The sequence below is a fragment of the Pelobates fuscus genome, chromosome 8, assembly GCF_036172605.1.
Source record: "Pelobates fuscus isolate aPelFus1 chromosome 8, aPelFus1.pri, whole genome shotgun sequence".
In the NCBI taxonomy this organism is placed as follows: Eukaryota; Metazoa; Chordata; class Amphibia; order Anura; family Pelobatidae; genus Pelobates; species Pelobates fuscus.
This window is the reverse complement of record NC_086324.1, coordinates 33,333,195-33,357,846: the sequence shown is the minus strand read 5'-3', so window position 1 is coordinate 33,357,846 and position 24,652 is coordinate 33,333,195. Positions and strand designations below refer to the sequence as shown.

At 42.7% G+C, this 24,652-nt stretch overlaps 1 protein-coding gene across 2 annotated transcripts in view; it reads right to left on the bottom strand.

Annotated features, from left to right (window-relative positions):
- Positions 1-328: 328 nt before the first annotated feature.
- The window catches only part of TANK (TRAF family member associated NFKB activator), a 58,413-nt gene continuing 34,089 nt past the window's right edge, over positions 329-24,652 (bottom strand). For both annotated transcript variants that reach the window (XM_063428612.1, XM_063428613.1), the window contains one exon: positions 329-559. In XM_063428612.1, coding sequence (XP_063284682.1) covers positions 386-559 — 174 coding nt within the window. In that variant the 3' untranslated portion in view covers positions 329-385. The remainder of the gene's footprint in view (positions 560-24,652) is intronic.

Here is a 24,652-nt window from a genome sequence, read left to right as displayed (position 1 = left end):
ACTGTTATGCAAACTATTATCCGTGATCATGTAACTTGATATGTATACATACCATTTGCATAGTATGTCCACATATACAGTAAATGTACGCAAATATTAGTTGCAGCTCCTATGCTAGCTATTTATTTGTGTATAGGTGTCTCTCTGTGCTACAGTTTTGTTTAATATGCTTGAAAATAAAATGTTTATAAGTCTCATAATAAAATACAAGAAAAAAGACAAACATATACAATTCGTAAAACAGGAGTAGCATTGTAAAACAGTACCTTATTTTAAATATGGATAACGTGAAATAAACAGATAAAAAACAAAACAAAAAAAAACACACACGCGCGTGCGCGCTCTCGCTATCTAACTACAGTTTGTCCCTTCCAGGAGATATGGTCTATGATTGTCCATAAAAGTGTGAATTAAGATGCCTAAGGAATTCTCTTTCAGATCTAGAAGATGGTGGGAAGACGGCTTGGCAGAATTCACATATTTCTGAACTGTTCCTATCCTCCTTTTCACTATCAGTAGATAAAATATTTTCTCCACGAGGAAATGGCATCCAGATGTCCTTCAGGAGAAGAGAGATAATTAAAAAAAAAAAAAAAAATTATTACAATTTACTTGGTAAAGAAACTTGCCCTGCAATAAATAATGACACCAAGAGTTTCTGTGTCTTGCACAGCAAAATAAAAGGTTTCCTCTTCCAAACTGTACATGAAGTTATCTAAGCACCAATGCATTTTATTTTAATTTTACATTTTAGTTTAAATCATGGCACAAGTACTTACTTTTTACATTTTTTAAATACAGCTGAATGCAGTAAATAAAGAAAAAAAGAAAATCTTTCTGGTACTTTCACTAAATAGAATATTAAAAGCCAAATGTACAAAAACAGGCATGGAAAAATTCATAAATAACAAAGTTTGCAACTTAACTTTTATAAATCTATTAGTTTTTAAAGAGACACGGCAAGCCAACTGTGACTCTTCCAAATGATTCCATTCTTAAACATACCATATTCTATTTAATGTTACGTAGTCATTTATGAATGTAACATTGCAGAAACAGAGAGCAATGGGGCTTGTTTGTGACTTGCGACATTAATAATTATGCCCTTATTTACATGGCTGCCACACAAACAAAATCATTTTCTCCAATCATACAGATTTTATACAGAGCCACAGAGAGCAAGATTAATACTGGACTGCTGACCCACCATAATCCTTAATCCCCACATCTTTATTTAACAACATAACCATGCCAGTAGACTTCCTCAGTCAGCTGTTGGGGTGTTTCTCCAAGAGACAGCTCTAATCTGGTATCCAAGAGTCAAGGCAACCTGACTACTGCCATTAGCTCATGGCAGGCAGCAACTCCCCAAGCCGCCTTGGTGTTTCCATCCCTTGTATCTGCGTTGTCCAGGAATGATAGACACACCACCAAAAACCCACACCACATCTATCGGCTCACGGGAGGGAGGGAGAGAAAGTTAGTATCCCTCAACTTGTCATCACAGTCTGGTAAGTCCCCTCCTACCTTGTCCCTTTTTATCTGGTACCCCAAGATTCAAACATAGTATCTTTCTAGGACCAAACCCCCATCCCTAGGCAGCAGTCATGATCTGCCTTCCTTATATTCCAGTGAGAAACCGCATTACGTAAATTACAGTTCTTTATGAGAAGAAAAAAAGAAAAAGAAAAATAAAAAACTGTTAATTGAACGGCTGGCCAAGTTCCTGGAGTTTGTGAGCAGAGAAGCATCAGGTCTGACTACTGAACTCACGTGATGCTTACAGGCAAATCAGCTTGAAGTCAGGTGTCTAAGAAAGCAGGAGAGATTGGAGGATATGGAAAAGGAAGAGGAGAAGAGAAAGGTATGCTAGAGCATTTTCCTGTTTTCAATAAAACAGTGACTGCAGCATTAAATGAAGGCCTTCAGTGCTATGGTTCAAATAAGCAATGAAAATGGTGAGAACGCTACAACAGCTAGTTTAAGTTAATGCCAGTGACAAAGGACCCAAACTCATGCCTCCCAATCATCCCGATTCTGGTGAGACAGTCCCAATTTCTGGGTCACGACTAGCTGTGCCTGTCTGCTTTTATGGACACCAGGAAACTGTCCCCAACAAGCATAGCATGAGCTCATCATAAGACAAGTTTGCGCTCAGGGCACTGACACTGCAGGGACCACTGAAACACTGGCCTCAGAAGATGGCCAGCCTGGGGCGGAGTGTAGCAGTAAAACGGCACAGTTGCCATTTCTTGATCTCCTTGACATTGATTTATTTCTGCTATTTTTGGGGGCAAATATACCTTATCCACTCCTGCTATTGCTGGTGCTTGCTGCAGGTAGTTAAGAGGAAACCGCAGATGCCTTTTTTTTCCAATTAGGGACCAAAACCTCACTGCCTACCATGCTTACAAGGAGTGGTGCATCCAACAAAAGCCTGGAGAGGTCTAGGTTTATACTCACTCTCTCTCTTATCAGGCTGTGAGGTAACTGGAGAAAAGAGGAGTCGGAGGTCCCAGAACTACAATCAGCCACGGCAAAGGACAACAGAGATAACTAGGGGGACAAAGTTGGGAAACTCAGAGGACTAATAGTGCCAGTCAAATAACTGTGCTGTTGAGGGAGACTTCATAACAGACACTACTATAAGCTCTGTCACCGTGTACCAAGACACTGCACCTCCAGCTACCAAAAAGACAAAAAAACAAAAAAAAAATACATCCACAACTTATTTGTTGACATTTAATAATGGTTTGCGGCTGATACAGCATTGGAGAAGGCAGAGATATGATAGGTCACTACTCATTTATATGGGTTAAAGGACCACTCTAGTGCCAGGAAAACACTCGTTTTCCTGGCACTAGAGTGCCCTGAGGGTGCCCCCACCCTCAGGGTCCCCCTCCCGCCCGGCTCTGGAAAGGGGAAAAGGGGTAAAACTTACCTTTTTCCAGCGCTGGGCGGGGAGCTCTCCTCCTCCTCTCCGCCCCGTTGGCTGAATGCGCACGCACGGCAAGAGCTGCGCGCGCATTCAGCCGGTCGCATAGGAAAGCATTTACAATGCTTGCGTGCTCTCACTGTGATTTTCACAGTGAGAATCACGCAAGCGCCTCTAGCGGCTGTCAATGAGACAGCCACTAGAGGATTAGGGGGAAGGCTTAACCAATTTATAAACATAGCAGTTTCTCTGAAACTGCTATGTTTATAAAAAAATGGGTTAACCCTAGCTGGACCTGGCACCCAGACCACTTCATTAAGCTGAAGTGGTCTGGGTGCCTAGAGTGGTCCTTTAACATAACCGAGCTCAATCAGAAAAGGGGAAATGGTTCAACAACTGCAGAACCAACAATCTGCCTTTGCTTTACAGGTTGAAAACCTGGATGAAAGAGGCCGGTGAAAGAACATCAAGGTAAGGGATGCCGGACTCATTTTATTAGGAAATTAGTGGCCAGCAAAACAAACCAAACAATTCTCCATTGATGGTGTCTAATGCATTGCAAAGTCTCCTCAAGCACCTGCTGCTACACACAGAGACATTATTCTATGCCGGCAGATACTTCAGGATAAATTAGAGTTAATAACTGCACTCCAACAGAAAGCCTTTCACAACCTTACATTCGTTAACAACTTACATCATACAACATAACTTTGGTGGAAGTCAATGCAACCCATTACTAAGATTGAACGCATGTATTGCCTATCGCTGGACTGCTCCCAGATCTCTCAGTGTCTCGAAAGAGGGTGAATTGCCTAGGGCTACCAACCTGACAAAGGCTTCATCTTGGCCTTGGGCCTGAGAGATGGAACACTGGAACTTTCCTCCAAGATACCTGGGATGTGGAACATGTGATTCTAATTACCCCCAGATGGGTTAATCCGTTTTCCTGGCACTGGAGGGTCCCTCTCACTCCCACCCCCCAATCCCCAGTTACTGAAGGGGTGAAAACCCCTTCAGTCAGTCACTTACCTGAGGCAGCGGCGATGTCCCTCGCTGCTGTCTCCTCCTCCGCGACGCTCCTCCTCTGTATTGCGTCGGCCGGTGGGCGAGACTGATCCTGCCCACCGGCCGAGGAGACCTAATGCGCATGCGCGGCAATGCCGCGCATGCGCATTACGTCTCCACATAGGAAAGCATTGAAATTTTTTTTTATTGCTTTCCTATGGGGAAATGAGCGACGCTGGAGGTCCACACACAGCGGGAGGACGTCCAGCGACGCTCTAGCACATGTGCTATGAAGGAGGAAGTGACCTCTAGTGGTGGAGTAAACCACTAGAGGTGGAGTTAACCCTGCAAGGTAATTATTGCAGTTTATAAAAAAGGGTTAGGAGTAGTGGGAGTTGGCACCCAGACCACTCCAATGGGCAGAAGTGGTCTGGGTGCCTGGAGTGTCCCTTTTAGGACTCAAAAGTAATTGTATATACCTTGTATATAACTGGTTTTGTTTTATTATGTTTTAAAGATTCACACCGTTTAGAATTTCTACTTCTAAGCAGTGTTAATTTTGACAAACTATTTAGAGGTCTAAAATACAACTAAGGAGGAAGTAAGTTGACTACCCAGACTGGGAAGCAACTTATGATGTGTCCCGGGGCGACCAATTAGGGGTTAACACTTACAAATTTGTATAGATAGAGAAGCAGACCCAGTGGGTCAGAGAGGATAGGGCGCCCCCTAGTGAGTATCTATATATTCATATGTACAGAGGATAAAATATAACTTTTAATAGTTAATACATAAAAATGCTTAAGGTAAGGACCCGGAAACAGAAAGAAAGTGAAGGTGAAAATATCATACAAAAAATAATAATAATAAAGAAAAATTAAATAAAGAAAAAATAATAATAACTAGATGGGAGGATATAAATAGATGTGAGAGCGTGCTGGGTGGGGATAAAGTAACTTGAGGTGATGTCTCAAGAGTTACTGTATGAAAAAACGCACCCCCCAAAAACAGCTGTCTATCTCACAACTACACAGTAAACTCTTAGTTAACTCGTGCTGTACACCCTCCGTATATTCCCACTGACAGTATCCAGTACGGAATCTGATGGGGTAGATTTGTAAATTTGAGAGTCAAAGATTGGAACTCATAAATAACAATGTTAAAGAAGCAGTAGAAGCTGTTCAAAAACATAAAGATGATCCATCCTTTGACTCACAAGAATTGAAACTCCAGCATAACCTGAACAAGTATAAAGATACCATTAAAAATCGGAAGCACAAAAAGTTTATAAGGGATAATCTAGACTATAAAAATGGTAGAGTCTATAGAAAATTCAACAGAAAGAACATACGTACTGACTCAGATCAATATTCAACATCAGAATACGAAACTTCTGATACAGACACTGAAAGCTCAAACACTAGCTCTACATCCTCTAATGCCCCTCAAACAAAAGGCATACTGAAAAAAGGGGTGGCTTTTTTAGGCCAAAACCCCCGAGAGGGGGAACCACAAGCACAATACAGGCAGACACGGTACAGGGGGAGGTCACGCAAACGCTATTAAACTCTAGCAACAAAGTCATCAACTTCTCAGATGAGGTACTTACAGAAACCCAGGTCCAGGTCCTTGTAAAGGGGTTATCCTTTGTCCCAGTCCCTCTATTCAACAAGTTTGAATGGATAAAGGATATCCACCTTTTTGGACGGAGACTGGCCCTCCATAAATTCTTCCTCATTGAGAAAGAGAAAAAAGCCAGAGACCTGGGTTTCAATATGAGGGAATATCAGTGCCTCCAAGATCTAGTAACATTGCTGGATGAGAATGATGACTCTGATTTGCAACCCTACACCGACCTTAGAACCAAGAGTAAATTCACCCCGAACATCAGGGACTATAAGAACATTGATATGTTCGTAGAGTCGTCCTGTAAGATGATACAAGACCTAAGACTGGATCACCTCCAACTTCGTCCACACAGTAACCTTTCAAGGACTGAATGGCAAGCCCTCTGTGAACTACAGGAAAACGACGACATTGTCATTAAGCCGGCAGACAAGGGGGGTAACATAGTGGTACAGAATAAAACACAATATGTACAAATGGCCCTAAATATACTCAAGGACAGTACCACCTATAAACACCTACCATCAGACCCCTCGACCAAATTTCTACGAACACTTAAAAACCTCTTGGACAAAGCCTTCGATGAGGGAATCTTGGGTAAAGATGAATATTCATATATATACGTAAAGTGCCCCACTGTGTCCACCTTCTACTGTCTACCAAAGGTGCATAAACAGTATGACGTCCTGTCTGCTAGACCTATAGTGTCGGGGTCTAACAACTTAACTTGTAAAGCCAGTGTCTATATAGACAAAATTCTTCGTCCTTTTGTAGAGCAATTACCCTCCTATCTCAGGGACACCAAGGACACCTTAAAATGTCTAGCTTCAATTAATCTCCCTGCAGATGCCATTCTATGCAGCTTGGACGTAGAAGCACTCTATTCATCTATTCCCCACTCCCTGGGTTTAAGACACACCAAGCACTACTTGCAAACACGTGGTCCGAGACATCAGGCCCACACCTCCTTTGTAATAGACCTATTACAGTTTGTCCTGACCCATAATTTTTTCCTTTTCAACGGACAGTACTACCACCAGGTGCAGGGTACAGCTATGGGGACATCTTGTGCCCCATCGTATGCCAACCTGCACCTGGGTTGGTGGGAGGAGCATGTGGTCTTCAGTAACCCTAACATCGAATACACTAAATTCATCTATATGTGGAAACGCTATATAGATGACGTACTAGTGGTATGGACTGGCACGAGGGATCACTTCTCATCTTTTGTAGAGACCTTGAATTCTAATGACCTCAACCTGAAGTTCACAATGGAGATAGGTGGGTCCTCCTTAAACTTTCTGGACTGTACGTTCACGACCACACCTAAACAAACCATAGAGACGACCTTATTCAGGAAACCAACCTCAACCAACACTATGTTGAGGTGGGAGAGCCATCACCCCACTGCACTGAAGAGAGGTATCCCTGTGGGGCAATATCTCCGGCTCAGGAGGAACTGTTCTAACGTGGAGGAATTTACCATCCAAGCCAAACTCCTCAGACAAAGATTTAAAGAGAGGGGTTACCCCAACCGCTGTCTAAAACAAGCGTACCAGAGGGCTCTACATAGTGACAGATCGGAACTCCTCAGCGACACATTGACACCTGCCACACAAACGCCTATTCGCTGCATCGCTAATTTTGACTCAGGCTGGAACCAGGCCAAGAAGATACTAGGCAGGTTCTGGCCACTTATATCACAGGACCCCCACTTCAAGGGGACAGTCACCCCCTACGTATCTCTAACAGCACGGAGAGGTAGAAATTTAAAAGAGACACTAGTACCTAGCCATTTATCTTCCAAAAAATCTGGCCACAACTGGCTTTCAGTGCAGGGTACTTACAAGTGTGGTAAATGCGTTGCATGCAATTACATCTACAAAGACTCCAAACATCTTATGGACTCAAGCGATCAGGTGATCTGCAATGTCAAACAATTTTTCAATTGCAGTACCAAAGGTATAGTCTACCTCCTGATCTGCGAATGTGGCCTCAAATATGTTGGCAAAACGATTCGCCCTTTCAAAAGGCGAATCATGGAACATGTACACTCCGTGAGAAACCTGAGGGATACACCCGTGGCGAGACACATCAGAAACCAACACTCTGGTGACCCCAAGGGTGTTAGGTTTGCTGGCATTGAGCGAGTGACTTTAGGTCACAGAGGTGGAGACTTGGACAACACTCTACTCAAAAGAGAGTGTTATTGGATTTATAGGTTTAAAACTTTGGCCCCCTATGGTCTAAATGAGGGATTCACATTTACCCCCTTTATTGAGAAATAATCACACCAGGATTTTAATAACAAAATGATTATATTATATTTGTACATATTTCCTTTAGGGACTGTATATACTTTCGTTACACTTCATTCATCATTTTTCTATTTACTTGGTTTCATTGTATTTTGTTTCATTTTGCATACTTTATTTATTTTCAATCATCACTGTTTTATTCAAGTTTTATTAACGGGGTCCCTATATCCCAGTGCATAATTTAGTGTGCACTAGATCCCCCTCTGTGTCTACTGACTGACCTTCCTGGGAGTGGATCCCCACACTGTTATCCCATGGATCTGTAGTAGTCGTCTCCTAATAGAAGACCGGTATGACTGGAGGCTACCCTATGGCCCCCGGTCACTGTATTTTCCCGGGCCCGCACTTCTACACCGTCTGACATTTTATCACCTGTTTATACAGGCACGGTTCACCGGAAGTAGCCCCCTCTGTGCATACACATCAGGATTCATCACACTCCTGGATGTTGTAATCACTACAGGCACTCAAGGGGTTAATAGGCCTGACGAGTCCCAGCACTACTACCCAATCAGCTATAGACACATAGTTAAGGGGCGGAGTTAATCTGTTCTCGGCGTGTCTGGGCGCAAAAATGTTAACACACGCCCACAGCCGGGACTTAACCTTCAGGGATACTTAAGGGGATCCCGTTCTTCATTTTTTGTTTAGCCTCAGAAGAAGGCGCTTGTATTGGCGCCGAAACACGTGTCAGGCAGGCAGATAGGGAGGATATGCTACGAGTCTGTTTGTTTGGATAACTAGATAGCAAGCTGAGCAAATCGGAATTGATCCTCACAAGTGATACAGAGTTTCTCTTAGACTTAGAGGGGTGGCGACTAGTGGACGGTATTGGTGTTTTGATAGAGTGAGCCGGTGCTGTATGCGACAAGGGTACAGGGGGAATTTACCAAGTGTTTATAATTTACAATTTGTTTAAAACCATTTTCCAAGTCCAGCAAGTTGGCTGGTCCACATCTGGTCCTAGATAACCCCGCATGACAGCTAGTGAGCGCTCTCTATACACCAAGACTCTGTTCCTGCAGCCATCTCCGAGAGATGCAGTATCTCTATTCAAGTGGGGTACGAATGGGGGGTTGTTTGGCGGGTATAGAGAGATATTCCTTCCAAGACACCACTGCATAAACGGGTGGTTAGTGCCTTTCAGCACTGTCTGAACAGCGTTGGTTACCCTCTCCTCACCGAACCCTGTTCCCCAACCCCAGAGGCATTGCTCCCACAACTGTATCAATTGTAGATACACTAGTATAATCCTTAGACAGATCTCCACCATTTGATACACTTACTCTTAATGTTACTCTTTTGTTGCGTCAATACCCCTCTCTAGAGGCATACTACAGTGTGCCACTGTTTCTACCCCATCAGATTCCGTACTGGATACTGTCAGTGGGAATATACGGAGGGTGTACAGCACGAGTTAACTAAGAGTTTACTGTGTAGTTGTGAGATAGACAGCTGTTTTTGGGGGGTGCGTTTTTTCATACAGTAACTCTTGAGACATCACCTCAAGTTACTTTATCCCCACCCAGCACGCTCTCACATCTATTTATATCCTCCCATCTAGTTATTATTATTTTTTCTTTATTTATTTTTTCTTTATTATTATTATTTTTTGTATGATATTTTCACCTTCACTTTCTTTCTGTTTCCGGGTCCTTACCTTAAGCATTTTTATGTATTAACTATTAAAAGTTATATTTTATCCTCTGTACATATGAATATATAGATACTCACTAGGGGGCGCCCTATCCTCTCTGACCCACTGGGTCTGCTTCTCTAAAATACAACTAAAACGGCTTTTTAGAAAAAAGATTGACTAAAACTAAATTGTAAATTTGCCAACAAAATTAACACGGCTTCTAAGTACCTAAACTTAATGCTTTGGGAGGCGTCTGTGTGAATATCACTAATGTTAGTCCTTGCACTTAATAGCTTCTAAAATGTTATTGCATTACCCCCCCCCCCGTTAAAGAATACGTATGCGTCTTTGGCGTATTGCAACGCACTGTCTCACCTGCAAAAAAAAATACAAAAAAGTAAAAAATATAGGCAGACTGACCTGCCACTTAAAAGAGAAGGACCGGTCCCCTCCACCCCCTCCCACCGGTGTCCCGATTCTCTGCATGATGGTGTTGCAAACTTGTGCATTATAAAGTTCTACCTAGGTTATGGCAAATGTAAACAATAGTTAGTTATTCAGGGCAAGTTTTAGAGAGTTATTCTAAATCTTTTTCAATCTAATCTAAGTGTTCTTTATCTAATCTAAGTATTTTATATACTTTAATTCAGGTATTAAAAGGGGCTATGCACTAAAGAAAGAATTAAAAGTGAATTTCAAATTGAAGGTCAAAATGGCCAAACTGTAAAAAATAGCCTTAGTCAACCATGCTTTCAGTTTGGCTACTTTGCCCTTACATTTGTAATTCTCTGTGTATTTACTTTTAATTCTCACTTTAGTAAATACGCCTGTAAGTATGCCAGCAATCTATGCTAAATCTGATTTTCTAAGTCAAATTATTATTAATTTTTTAAAAAGGCTAGAAGCCATTACATTAAAATACTTTAGAGTCTTTAATTCATTTCATAGTTTTCATGCAGTTATATTAATAATCTAGTACAAACAAAATTTGACTCAAATATAAATATACCTACAGCCACTGAATATACATTGTACAGAATTTTAAAATGATGACATTTTCTTTAAACACTTGATTTTCTTTTTCTAATTTAAACTGAGTTGGCGAGCATATCTGTGTGTCTGAATGTCTGAATGTAAAAGAGCTCATTATCTTAGGGTAGTAGATAGCACAGCGCAAACAAAGTCACAGGGTTGGAAGAAAAGGTTTGATGGTTTGTAATCAAAATGTACCCAAATGGGGGGCGTGGCCAACCTAGAGACGGAACAGACGTGTTTCTGTGGAGCTCCGCTGAATCACACGGAATAATCACCTACCAAGACGAAAATAGCACCCGGAGAGAACCCTCCACAATCCCACCCCACCAGAGACAACATGGGGCGCAAACACCGCAAATTCCAAGCGCCTGAAATCACCACACAAAGAGACATTAGGCTCTCATTTGAGCGGCATGCCCCGCAAGCGCCGCCGAAAATGGCGCCCGTGGAAGGCCGCACAGCAGATTCGTCGGAAGACTCCCACGAGGAAAGGGAAGCATCACCTAACTCTCCGAGGCGGGGAGACATTTACCGGGAAGCTAACTCAGACGAAGACTCGTCCCCAGCAACCAAGGGGGACATTAAACACATGCTCCTGGAAATGAGACAAATCTGGAAGTCGGACCTACGAGACATTAAGCAGGAAATGGGAGCATTACAAAACAAGCTCCAAGTGGTGGAGGAAACAGGCAAGGCCCGGGAAACCCGGCTACTAGCCACAGAAGGCACCCTGGACGGCTTGACCCAGCAGGTACAAAGATTACACCGCTCGGTGGCGACCCTCGAGGCCAGGCATAGACGCCGAAACGTGCGCTTGAGGGGGGTACCCGAGGCCGTTAAAGGGGACGCACTTTTATCATACACACTAAAGCTACTTGCATCCATTGGCTTGCAGGGCCAAACAGACCCTACAATAATTACGGCGGCCTTTAGAGTCAGGAAAGCCCCGTCGGCACCAGAGGATGCACCCAGAGACACCATAATAGTAACCAGAGACACAGCCGTACGAGCGGCCATTATGTCACGTTCCAGAGAGATGGGGAGCGCGAAATTTGAAGGAGCTAATATTATGTTCTTTAGTGACATCCCCTTTACTGCACTCCTAGAGAAGAGAAAGCTGGCCCCAATAGCAAAAAAACTGAGACAACGCGGTGAGGTACCGCTGGGGAGCCGATGGAACCCTGATGGTGTCACACGAAGGCAAAACCCTCACACTTACCTCGGCTGAGGATCCAGAGAAAATAAGCTGCTGCACGGATGGAGAGCACCCGCCAGCAAAGTCAAACACGAATAACCGCACAGGAGAAGAGGGGGGAGCAACAGGGGAAGACAAGCTGAGGAAATACCCCAAGAATGACTACCCGGGAATTCGCAGACTGATCACAGCGGAACGCAGAGAGAGCAGAGTACACATGGATCATCAACAGAGACTAAAACCCAGAGACTGCCTTGATTTCTGACTGCGTGTCACTACCCAGATCCCCGCCCTTCACACGGGCCCACTCGCTCACCCTTCACCGGCACTGTATCACGGTCAATCTGTCCAGCACCATAGGCATATGCCAGAGGGAAACACCACCGGTCCAATCCTCACTGGGGTCTACATAGACTGTCCAACCTAGTACGCCCCATGCCCAATACACTACACGATATACTGCCCAGGATAGAACCCAATACAGAGCCCAGCATATTGTATATTGTGTATTGTATATCGATATGTCAAATGGTTGTTTCTTTTGAATATTGTTTCTCTCTTTTCTAACTTCCATACCCTGATATGAATATTTGCCTATGCGCATAAAATTCAATAAAATACAAATTTAAAAAAAAAAAAAAAAAAAAAAAAAAAATTTACCCAAATATTGTATCTTACCATTTTTTTTGTTGCTTTCGTAACTTTTTACTTAAACTCAGAAGAAATTGTCAAACACGGTCTGATCGATGAATACGATTGAAGGATCTTATCATATACTAATTGTGGTTGGGGTGTGTTTTTATCTTTTTGTTTACATACACTTTATTTAAAAAAAATCATCTATTTCCTTTCAAAATTTAATGAAAAGATTATTGTATTAAGATTTTTTGAGGTGACAAATGCTGCCCAATTCATGGTCATTGAAACACAAATTGCATAACTAGCAAAAAACACATTTACTGCCTTTTTCATTTAATTTATATTTTCACAGAAAATCACCAACTGTCTAAGATTTGGGGTTTATTTATTGATTTATGAAAATTCCTATAGAAAGTGGTTAGATGTTTCACCCATCCAAAAGTCTACTTACAGAAATTATCTTAAGGACTGCACTCCACTACGCAATTCAGAGTGTTAAAAGCACCTTCCCAAATTAAAGGGACTGGATACTTTATCTTATTCAAGTGAGAATATTTACATAATAAATCCAATTCAGGTTTCTAGCAATTTCACTGCAATTTCCCCAAAAGACACACATGCACTTAGCAGTCTACATTCTTTTACATCATGTCTGATAAATCTACTATGGCTCCTAAAAAGTGTTACAGCCTTTTAAATCTGCTAACTCTCCATACAATCATTCACAACTAAATAAACTAAACTGCTTGCACATTTTTTTTTTAATTTGTTTTATAAATAGCAATGTTTGGTAACAGCGTTATTTTTACTTTATGAGTTGGGTCTCAAGCATATGCACCATATGGGATCTCTTAAGCAAATCTTGAGTTGTCCATGATGGTATGTCAACCTCTAATAAAGAGAGAACTTGAGTACAGCTGTCCGTATTGGATGTTTTAAGAAATGTACTAAAGCATATTGAGTTTGGGGGAGGGAAAAACTTGGCAATATGTAGATGTGATAAGTATGTGTTGAAACACTCCAGGGACCACCATTATCTGCCATAATGACAATGTGTGTCAGTTCCAATTGTTTTTCTTTTAGTTGTTAGAGAGTTATTTAGAGCACTCTTTGCTGTCCATCAACCTCCTCTCCATATATTATAGAGATCTTAATCATTCCTTTCCGGCATGTCTTAGAATTATGGAACATATTTTTCGTAATTAAGTAAACACAAACAATTTGTTCACTTCCACATTACTTATAACATTATATAAATAGCTATTGATAGGTCATGTAGTTTTCTTACATTTTCTGCCCCTCCCACAGTTCTTGCTATAGTCACAATATTTGTTTCAAACAATCCCGAATGCCCTGCCACAGAGATTTTAAACATTTTTGAAAACGCAAAAGTGAAATTGCATAATCGATTCAGCATGACATTTTATACCTACCAAGAGCTCGAGGTAGTCTGGCTTTGCTAGATATGTATACGTATCATCTCACCACTGCTATGCAAAGGGTGGTATAGTGGCACGTTTCTCCAACCATGAAGCAATGGACGAAGCTTAAGTGCCCCACTACCTTCAATGGTGTGGAATACCTCTATGGAATAGCCATAAGGCATCCCACACAGAGCCCCGATATCAGAAAGACTCTGAATATGGTTCTCTGCACAGAGATCCACAAAGATATCCCAAATGCCGAGCCCCAGCTGTCTTCAACACACAAATATCTGGAAGGAGCAAGGGATCTTTGGTTTCTAGGTCAAGAATGGTTATCCCCATCAGACAGGGGTTAGAGGACATACAGAGCTAAACTGATACCCTGGGGGAGGGGGGGGAGAGAGAGAGAGAGAGAGAGAGAGACTATCTCAAGCATTAGACACAGTTAACATTACAGTACAATCCTGTGTATATAGCTTGGTCACTGTTTTGATTTGCTTGTTACATTATATATATATATATATATATATATATATATAATGTCGCGAACAATGTCGCAAACCTTTTCTGGTTTTTGAAGGGATGTTTATCCACCATCTCTACAGACATAAAACAAGGTAAAGAGAGAAATAAAGGACCCAAAAAGATTGGAATATATAAAATACACAATGGCAAAAGATGAGGATAGAAAAGGAGAGAGATAGAATTTCCCACATCTATCATCCTTTTAGTCACAGCTCAAGTATTCAGGTCTCACATCTTCTTTCATTTTGCAATACAGCTGCTGACTAGCATTGTCATCTTAGTTAGGACTCGTGATTCTATTTATCATCAGTTAGCTGTGCTTATAGGATGTTGTTTTGGGATAGATAGGGAAAAGAATAGTAAATAAAGAGAGCGAGAAAGAGAATGTGCCATGTGGGTGTGATGGAGAGGTGGTTATTGCTCGTTGTACTAAGGGTCTTAAGTTTTCAAATATATGTCCCAAGCTAACCATACATACTCTAAGGCAGGAACAGTGTCTAACTTGGGCGATGAGTCTGTCCATTAAATGGTTTTCTTATCTGTTCCATTTCTTTTGAGGGGATCTTGGTTTTAAGCCAAGGCTAAGCCATGGCTCTTCTGGCAGCTACTGTGAATCTTGTGAACAGTTTTCGCTCATTAGTGTTCAGTCCCTCCATGGAATTGGATAGGAGAAAAGGGACAATAGGTCATATACATATATATATATATATATATATATATATATATATATATATATATATCTCAAGTAGAGTAAGGTTCTGATCCTGCATCATAAGAGTTCTATCAGCACAAGATATCAGGAGGTTAATTATAAACCTCTCTTTTGGTGGTACACATTCCCAAATGTTTACAGAAGGTTTTCCTGTTAGTCTCCCCAATGTGCTGGAGATGTGGTGGAGAGAAAGGGTCAATTAAACACATTTTGTTTGATTGCACAATCATATAACCTTATTGGCAGATGGTCCTCAGAGATATTTGGGAATCCACACCTGTTCGCATTTGAAAATGACTTCTTACATGTCATTCTTCTACCAGTGTCTAAATTTAAACTATCAATATTGTGGCACCTTCTGAATGCAGCAAAGTCACTTGTACATGACTTCTGGGAGAGACTGAATGCACCCAATAAACAGCACAGAATGGACAGGACGGAGGAGATTAAGACAGCCGAATACCTGACAGTGTATTTGAAAAGTTCTAGAGCAAAACACGGTAAACTGTTATCCATGTGATGCTTATATGACCCGTCAAAATGTGTCTGTAGGTGATGATGGGGAGACAGGGAATTAAAAGGTTCACTGAGGTATAACGGTTCTCCCCAGGTTGTGGTGTTGTGGTGGGGGGGGGGTCATGCTGGGTGCTCACGAGGCTTTACTTTATTATCCTATACTCATTCATTCATTCATTCAATCAGTATACTACGCAGAATCATTCTAAAGACCTTGGACTATAGTTGGGCTAATTATTAAATAAATAGTCAAGGGACATGATGGTTAATTTGATGTATGGCGTAATATGACGTTACAAAAGCACTTCGCTTTGCTACTTCCTGTATGTACTCAACAACTGTTTTGTACCTTTCTGTAAGTTCTCTCTTTACGGGCACTAAAGTAAAAAAAAAAAAAAAAAAAAAAGAAGTATTAGTAGTGTTATGCAGCCACGTAGCAACGGAATATCTGCCAATTGTCGTCTCTGATAAACTGGAGCATAAGGAGCCACCCTGTGTCACTCAGGGCATGTTCATGATGCTGCACTGTCCCTGCCCTTTATGAGAGTTTTATGTTGTGTGCAGGGCTTAGCTCATGGTCTGAGAGTGACCCACTGAAACAGCAAGGCTTGCTTTCCGTGGCAAAAGTGATCAGTGCTTGACTGACGCCATGTAAGAACTCGAGCTGTGCCACAAGTTTTATATTTTTTGTTTTGAAACTATACTAAAGCGCAGTAAGGAGAATACAGATACATGGTTACATAGAAATAGACTGACGGCAGATAAGAACCATTCGGCCCATCTAGTCTGCCCAATTTGCTAAATACTCTCATTAGTCTCTGGCCTTATCTCATGGCTAGAATAGCCTTGTGCCTATCCCACGCATGCTTAAACTCCCTCACTGTGTTAACCTCTACCACTTCAGCTGAAAGGCTATTCCATGTATCCACTACCCTCTCAGTAAAGTAATACTTCCTGATATTTTTAAACCTTTGTCCCTCTAATTTAAGACTGTCCTCTTCTTGTGGTAGTTTTTCTTCCTTTTTCTCCTCCTTTACGGTGTTGATTCCCTTTATGTATTTAAATGTTTCTATCATATCCCCCTGTCTTGTCTTTCCTCCATGCTATACATGTTAAGATCCTTTAACCTTTCCTGGTAAGTTTTATCTTGTAATCCAAGAACCAGTTTAGTAGGCTCTCTCTGAACTCTCTCTAAAGTATCAATATCCTTCTGGAGATACGGTCTCCAGTACTGTGTACAGTACTCCAAGTGAGGTCTCACCCGTGTTCTGTACAATGGCATGAACACTTCCCTCTTTCTACTGATAATACCTCTCCCTATACAACCAAGCATTCTGCTAGCATTTCCTGCTGCTCTATTGCATTGTCTGCCTACCTTTAAGTCATCAGAAATAATTATCCCTAAATCCCTTTCCTCAGATGTTGAGGTTAGGACTCGATCAAAAATTCTGTACTCTGCCCTTGGGTTTTTACGTCCAAGATGCATTATCTTGCACTTATCCACATTAAATGTCAGTTACCTGACTTGGGATCCAGTTTTGAACTACTACATCATCACTACTCTACTCCCTGTCACCAAAATGCATCTACCTCAGCAACGTGGTATCTCTGTACTATTCATTTAGCAGCCTGAACTTTCTTACCGACATCCCACAACCATCAGCCTGCCACTGGGTGGAACGAAAGATAAACTCTGCAACAGCATTAGGGAACATGAGATGCTAAAGCCAATATCTAGAGAGAGGTTGATTATAGGCATTCGGAGGGCATCTTCAATATTAGTAAAGATCAGGCCTGCACTGTTCAATAGGCATGATGGAAAAATGCATTCAGGGCTTGCGACTGGAGTATACACTTCTCTGTATCATACACCTTTAATTCTCTTCTTCGCCCTGCTGTGGCCACCCCCAAAACTAACCTTACTGCTGATAACTTCGCATGTTACTTCACTGACAAGATTGAACAGCTAAGGAAAGAATTCTCCCCTCCTTGCCTTTCTGTTTCTCAATCACACATAGATCATGCCTTTCCTACCCTTCAGACATTCTCCCCAGCTACTGACCAAGAGGTGGCTGCTCTTCTTTGCTCCTCTCGCCCCACCACTTGCCCGCTCGATCCTGTCCCATCTCACCTTATTAGATCTCTCTCCACTTGTCTCGTGCCTTCTCTAACACACATCTTCAACTGCTCGCTCTCCTCTGGCATCGTCCCTGCTGACCTTAAACATGCCACTGTAGTACCTATACTAAAAAAACCATCCCTCGACCCATCCACCCCCTCTAACTACCGTCCCATATCCCTGCTCCCTTTTTCCTCAAAGCTTCTGGAAAGACTTGTCTTCACCCGTGTGTCTCATTTCCTCAATTCCAACTCTCTCCTTGACCCTCTTCAATCTGGCTTCCGCCCTCTCCACTCTACAGAGACTGCCCTTATCAAAGTTACTAACGACCTAATCGCAGCTAAATCCAAAGGCCACTACTCCATACTAATTCTTCTTGACCTCTCAGCGGCCTTTGACACCGTTGATCATGCTCTCCTTCTTCAAACTCTTCAATCGCTTGGTCTCTGTGACTCTGTCCTCTCATGGTTTTCCTCTTATCTCTCCCAACGCTCATTCAGTGTCTCCTTTTCTAATGATACCTCCTCCCCTTGCCCTGTCTCAGTTGGAGTTCCCCAAGGCTCCGTCCTTGGTCCCCTTCTATTTTCTCTTTATACTGCCTCTCTTGGCAAACTTATTACCTCTTTTGGATTTCACTACCACCTGTACGCTGATGACACCCAGCTATATCTCTCCTCCCCGGACCTCTCCCCTGCCGTCCTGCAACGTGTCACTGCTTGCCTTTCTTCCATCTCTGACTGGATGTCCTCCCGCTTTCTGAAACTCAATCTCTCAAAAACTGAGCTCCTTGTCTTTCCTCCTCCTAATACTGATCCTCCTCTTTCGCTCTCCCTCCAAGTTTGTGGTACCAACATCAGTCCATCCTTGCAAGCGCGCTGTCTTGGCGTCATACTTGACTCTGGTCTCACCTTTGAGCCTCACATCCAGCATGTTGCCAAATCCTGTAGATTCCATCTTAAAAACATAGCCCGCATCCGCCCCTTTCTTGCACCAGATACTACCAAGGAGCTTGTCCATGCTCTAGTAATTTCCCGCATGGATTATTGTAACCCTCTCCTGATTGGTCTCCCCAATAGCCGTACTGCACCCTTACAGTCCGTAATGAATGCTGCTGCTAGATTGATTTTCCTCTCTAGTCGTTTCTCTCACACCTCACCCCTCTGCCAGTCCTTACATTGGCTTCCTGTATGCTATAGGAGTCAATTCAAGGTACTAACTCACACCTATAAAGCACTGAACAACTCTAGCCCCTCTTATATCTCCTCACAGATCCATAGGTATGTCCCTTCTCGGTCTCTCCGTTCTGCCCGTGACCACCTCCTGTCCGTTGTCCGCACTCGTACGGCCAACTCGCGCTTGCAGGACTTCTCGCGGGCGGCTCCCTTCCTATGGAATAGCCTGCCTACCGCCATCAGACTCTCCCCTAGTCTTGCATCTTTTAAGAAGTGCCTTAAAACCCATCTCTTTAGGAAAGCTTATGGCCTCCAAGACTAACCCTTACCTCACATACCTGTCTCTTGCCCTCTCCAAAAGGGCAGCCCACCTTATTTGATTGTAAATTCCTGTCCTAATGTGTTTTACACCCCACCTCCTATAGAATGTAAGCTCGTTTGAGCAGGGTCCTCTTCAACCTATTGTTCCTGTAAGTTTATTTGTAACTGTCCTATTTATAGTTAAATCCCCCTCTCATAATATTGTAAAGCGCTACGGAATCTGTTGGCGCTATATAAATGGCAATAATAAATAAATAAATAAATAAATACATTATGAAATAAAACATTGATAAATGGCATAAATGTCACAGGTAAAGACCAGCACTGGCTATTGGCTTGAAAGTTATCAAAACGCCGATGTAAGTCTGAGTCTAGCAAATCTTTGCTTAAGAGCAATATTATTACAGTAGGCCTTCATACATACTGTTGCAAATATGATTTATCCTACTACGCAGTCCTGCCTTGTTTGTATACAGTGCAGAGTACATACAGGGTGGGCCGAAATTCAGAGCAGGATTTGACAGGTAAATAACTTTTTTTTGTAGTTAAATTTTTTTGTTGCAGATACATATCTGGTAATTTTACTAAGGATAACAAGTAAAAATAGTGGAATTCTATTTTTAAAATGGCAGGTCCATTATTTTGACGCAATAAAAAAAATCGCCCCGAAATGTGGTTTCAACAGGATGGGGCTACTGCCCATACAGCCAGGGACACAATGAACCTCCGGAGACAATTGCTGAGCAGATAATTTCAAGAAATTCCCGGATGAATTGGCCAATACGTTCGCCCGATCTTTAAACTCCCGATGACTTCCTGTGGTGATATCTGAAGGACCACATCCATTTTAGCAGCTAAAGTAGAATATCCATGCAGAAATTTGAGCGCTAGAGCCTAAAAAGTTAACTAATGTTATGAACATTGCAATCAACAGAGCCTGACTGTGCGCAAGAGCGCACAAAACTCTTAAAACATATCTTCCGTACCTAGTCAACCCTGGTGGTAGCAGCCATTTTTTACAACTCAGCAAGCATGATGCGGATTCACTTCTTCTTGATAGTTGACCATCTAGGAGTATTATTTAACAGCCAAACAACATTAAGAGAGCTAGGATTGGATTAAACCAGGATTGGTTTACAAAAGGTTATAAGCATGTAATTTGCTTTCTCTTATAGTGAGTAATGACAAATGGGCCTATTAGCCTTCCTCAATCAACTTAAAGGGAAACAATAGTGTCAACAAAACAAATTTGTTTTCCTGGCACTGTAAGCTCCTTATAGTGCCTTCCTGCCTCCCTGTGGTGCAGAAGGGGTAAAAAAAAACCAAAAACTGCTTTTGACCCTTGGTGCTGGCTCAGACTGTCTCTGCAACTCCTGCATTTGCATTAGGACTTCCCCCATTATACAAAGCTTTCCTATGGTGTTTCAGGGGACACTGGGACCTCTTATACATAGCGAGAGGATATCCAGCATCAGTTAGGTGACCAAAAGCCACCTAACGTCCAAGAAGTCCCTCTAGTGGCTGTCTGGTAGAGGTTGAGTTAACACTGGATGGTAATTATTGCAGTTTCTCAATAACTGCAATAAATTAAAATTACAGGGTTAAGAGACCTGGGATTGTGCACTCAGACCACTTCAATGAGCGGAAGTGGTCTGGGTGCCTATAATGTCCCTTTAAAACAATGGTTTTCAATAGAAAGTAGGCTGAAGTGCAATTGTTTGGTAGGTAGAACACCAAAGCCTTCACTGGACTCATTTGGGTTGGCTGTTACTTTAAAAATGTTAAATATTGTATTAAATTATTGTACTATGTTCATGATTAAACACAATGTATAATCCCTCTCTTTGCCACTCTATTATTTTTCTCTTAAGAAATACTGTAGAATTATGAACTAATCTGATTTTTTATAATATTTTAACTTTTGTTCTCTTCCAGTGTTCACAAATGCAATACAATTCATTTTAACACACACATACAAAATAATAAATAAAGCCAATGAAATTTTCCTTTCACATTAGATTCTGAAACTCACAAACTAAAGTAATTTTAACCTCACCCTACCCCCTTCACCCTGGTGCGAAAGTCAATTATCTAACCTTCTGCCCTGTGCCTTTTGACAGCTCAACACCAATTCACTTGCATTTTTTTTTAAGCTGCCTACTTTGCCATCAACTTGTAATCACATACCAGCTGTTTCATGTGTCCTGATATCGGAAGAAAATAAACAACACAGGCTGCCATCTACTGATAACTTTGTGTACAAGCAGGAAAAAAGAAAAAGAAAAACAGACAACAAAAGAACAAAAAAAAAAAAACACAACTAAGAAATACAAATTAAAGTTGGTTAAACACAAAACAAAATCTGAGAAATGTAATTTGGATTGCTGCAAGCAATCTAGTATAAAAGTTCACCCATACCCAGTGCAATTTGTTTGCTTCAGATTGTTTAACGTACTCAACACCATGTTGAACAAAACCTAGGTATAGTTTGGAAACATTGGGTTCCTTCCACTACAGAAAACCACGTGCCTAATAAGAATACATAAAAGACAAAATAAATCAAATCGGAGATTAAATTATGGAAGGACAAGATAGGACAATTTGCTCTCATCTGCAAAAATAATTTACACAACCTAATTTTTTATTTGTACACACTCACACATTTATGTAAATACAGAGGAGAAGGAACACTAAACAACATACCCACAATAGCACCTGTTGTTGGTATGGTACCAGGAGTGCCCTGGCACCCACCCCACCCCAGTAATAGTCAAATTGTCCCCAGCAGGGATTTCTCCCCATATCCAGTACCTCAGCCAGAGAGCCGGAATCTCTGGCTTAGGAGCTTTTGTAAGCTCTCCTGAGCTAAGCAATGCAGTGTTGGGGGGCAGCGAATGGAGCCTGGCAGACCTCATAGTAAAAACTCAGAAGTTTCTAACCCTGATACCAGAGCTCAAGCTGCATAACCACTACCGCTAAGATCACAGAGGGCCCACAGCTAGAGATGTCGCAAACATAACATTTTCCGTTCGCGAATGGCGAACGTGAATTTCCGCAAATGTTCGCGAACGGGCGAACCGCCATAGACTTCAATGGGCAGGCGAATTTTAAAACCCACAGGGACTCTTTCTGGCCACAATAGTGATGGAAAAGTTGTTTCAAGGGGACCAACACCTGGACTGTGGCATGCCGGAGGGGGATCCATGGCAAAACTCCCATGGAAAATTACATAGTTGATGCAGAGTCTGGTTTTAATCCATAAAGGGCATAAATCACCTAACATTCCTAAATTGTTTGGAATAACGTGCTTTAAAACACCAGGTATGATGTTGTATCAATCAGGTAGTATAAGGGTTACGCCCGCTTCACAGTGACAGACCAAACTCCCCGTTTAACGCACCGCAAACACCGCAAACTGTTGTCAGAGGCAGACACACCAAAAAAATGCCACACTGCTGAGCTCTGCAATGACAGCATTCTGGTGGTGGCAACAGCATGCGTTGATTGGCGTGCTGTCTGGCTGACCCCGGGTGCGATGCATGCTGTCTGACTGTGCCACTAGCTCCTTGCGACAACCTCCCCTTGCTTCCAACTCGTCTCCTCCTCCTTTCTGTTTCCCCATCTGAACGTTCCCCCTGTTCTTCTCTTCTAGCGGGCACCCACGTGACATCCACGGACGCATCGTCAACATCAACCGCTTCACTTGTATCTGACAACTCAGCAAAGGAAGCAGCAGCGGGTACATCATCATCATCACACCTTCCGTGTGTAATGCTGCCTGACAGACATATCCCTGTTATCTACATCCTCTGGCAATAATGGTTGCGCATCACTCATTTCTTCCAACTGATGTGTAAATAACTCCTCTGACAGATCAAGTGAAGCGGCTGTGGTGCTAGTGTTGGTGGTGGCGGCAGGCGGGCAAGTGGTAACTTGAGAGGTGCCCGAAGCTAAGCTGGAGGAGGATGGTGCATCAAGGTTCCGAGCGGAATCTGTAGAAGATTGGGTGTCCTGTGTTAGCCAGTCAACTATGTCCTCAGAACTTTTTTTCGAGTTCAGGGTACGTGGCCTCTGAACACTGGGGATTATTCTAGGGCCAAAGGGAATCACAGCACCACGACCATGATGGCCCCTGCGGGGTGGCCTGCCTCTGCCTGTCATTTTTTTTTCGATTAGTGGTACTATGCGTGCAAGCTACTGTGACAACAGATATGAGTGGCACTGTGCACTGGCAGAAGTTGGCAGAGTAGACGCTGTAGGCCTGACACACACGCTTGCAGACAACTTACTGCTATTCAATCTATTACAGTCCAAATTGTATATTTTTTTTTAAATGTACACTACTGTGACAACAGATATGAGTTGCACTGGTGTGACACTGTGCCCTGGCAGGCCCTGAAATGCACATGTGTGAAGGAAACTGACTGCTATTATATTACAGTCAAAAAAGTTTTTTGTTTTTTTTTTAAATGCAAGCTACTGTGACACCAGATAGGAGTGGTGGCACTGGGCAAGTGGGCACAGTATACGCTGTGAGCCTGACACACACGCAGGCAGGCAACTGCAATTAGATTGTACAGAAAAAAAAAAAAGCAGACTGATGTTCTAGCCCTAAAAAGGGCTTTTTGGGGAGCTGTCCTTACAGCATAGATCAGATGAGTCCTTCCGGACTGTAGTGGACACTGAATACACTAGCCTAGCTATCAATTTCCCTATCAAATCAGCAGCAGCTACACTGTCCCTACTCTCACCAAGAATGCAGCTTCCGGGGGGCGGGGCCTAGCTGTCATGGAGGAAAGACGCACTTCGTGTGAGCTCCCTCAATATCTCACTTTAAGCAGCTATCAACAAGCGAATTTCACCCCAGAAGGGGATGACCCAGCAATGATGCTCCTACCTGACCGACCCGACATGCTTAATAGCGGTCAGCAACTAGACAGAGTCTTACTTACCTCCGCGGGGCAAGTGCGGCCTGGTGCTTACCGGGCAGGAGAGGCGGACGATCTCAGGATGCCCAGGAGCAGCTACTTCCCGGCAGGAGCTCCGTTACCCCCCCTCGGACCGGTGGGGTTTATCCCGGTCCACCCCTGAGAGGCTGTCTGGAGCTAATGGACGCACAGAGCACAGCCGCCCAGGCTGACATACTCATCTGCGACTCTCCCGAAATGGCGGCAGCCGCGTGTCCTCCTGGTACCAGCAAAGCATGGCAGGATATTGAGTCTAAGCTAGACGACAGACTCTTTCATCAATTTTGGAAGCAAATAACAAGCAGGAAGCCCCAACAAGCTCCACCACAGCCCCAACAAGCTCCACCACAGCTAAGCGAAGCAGTCCCCATTAAAATCCACCAACGCAAAAGGCGTCGAAGACGGGACCGGAGGCACAAACAGAAATGCAGAGCCTGCCCCACGTCAAGCACTCGCCTCCACCTTAAGCCACCACAATCCCGCACCGGACGTGAAGCACCACCG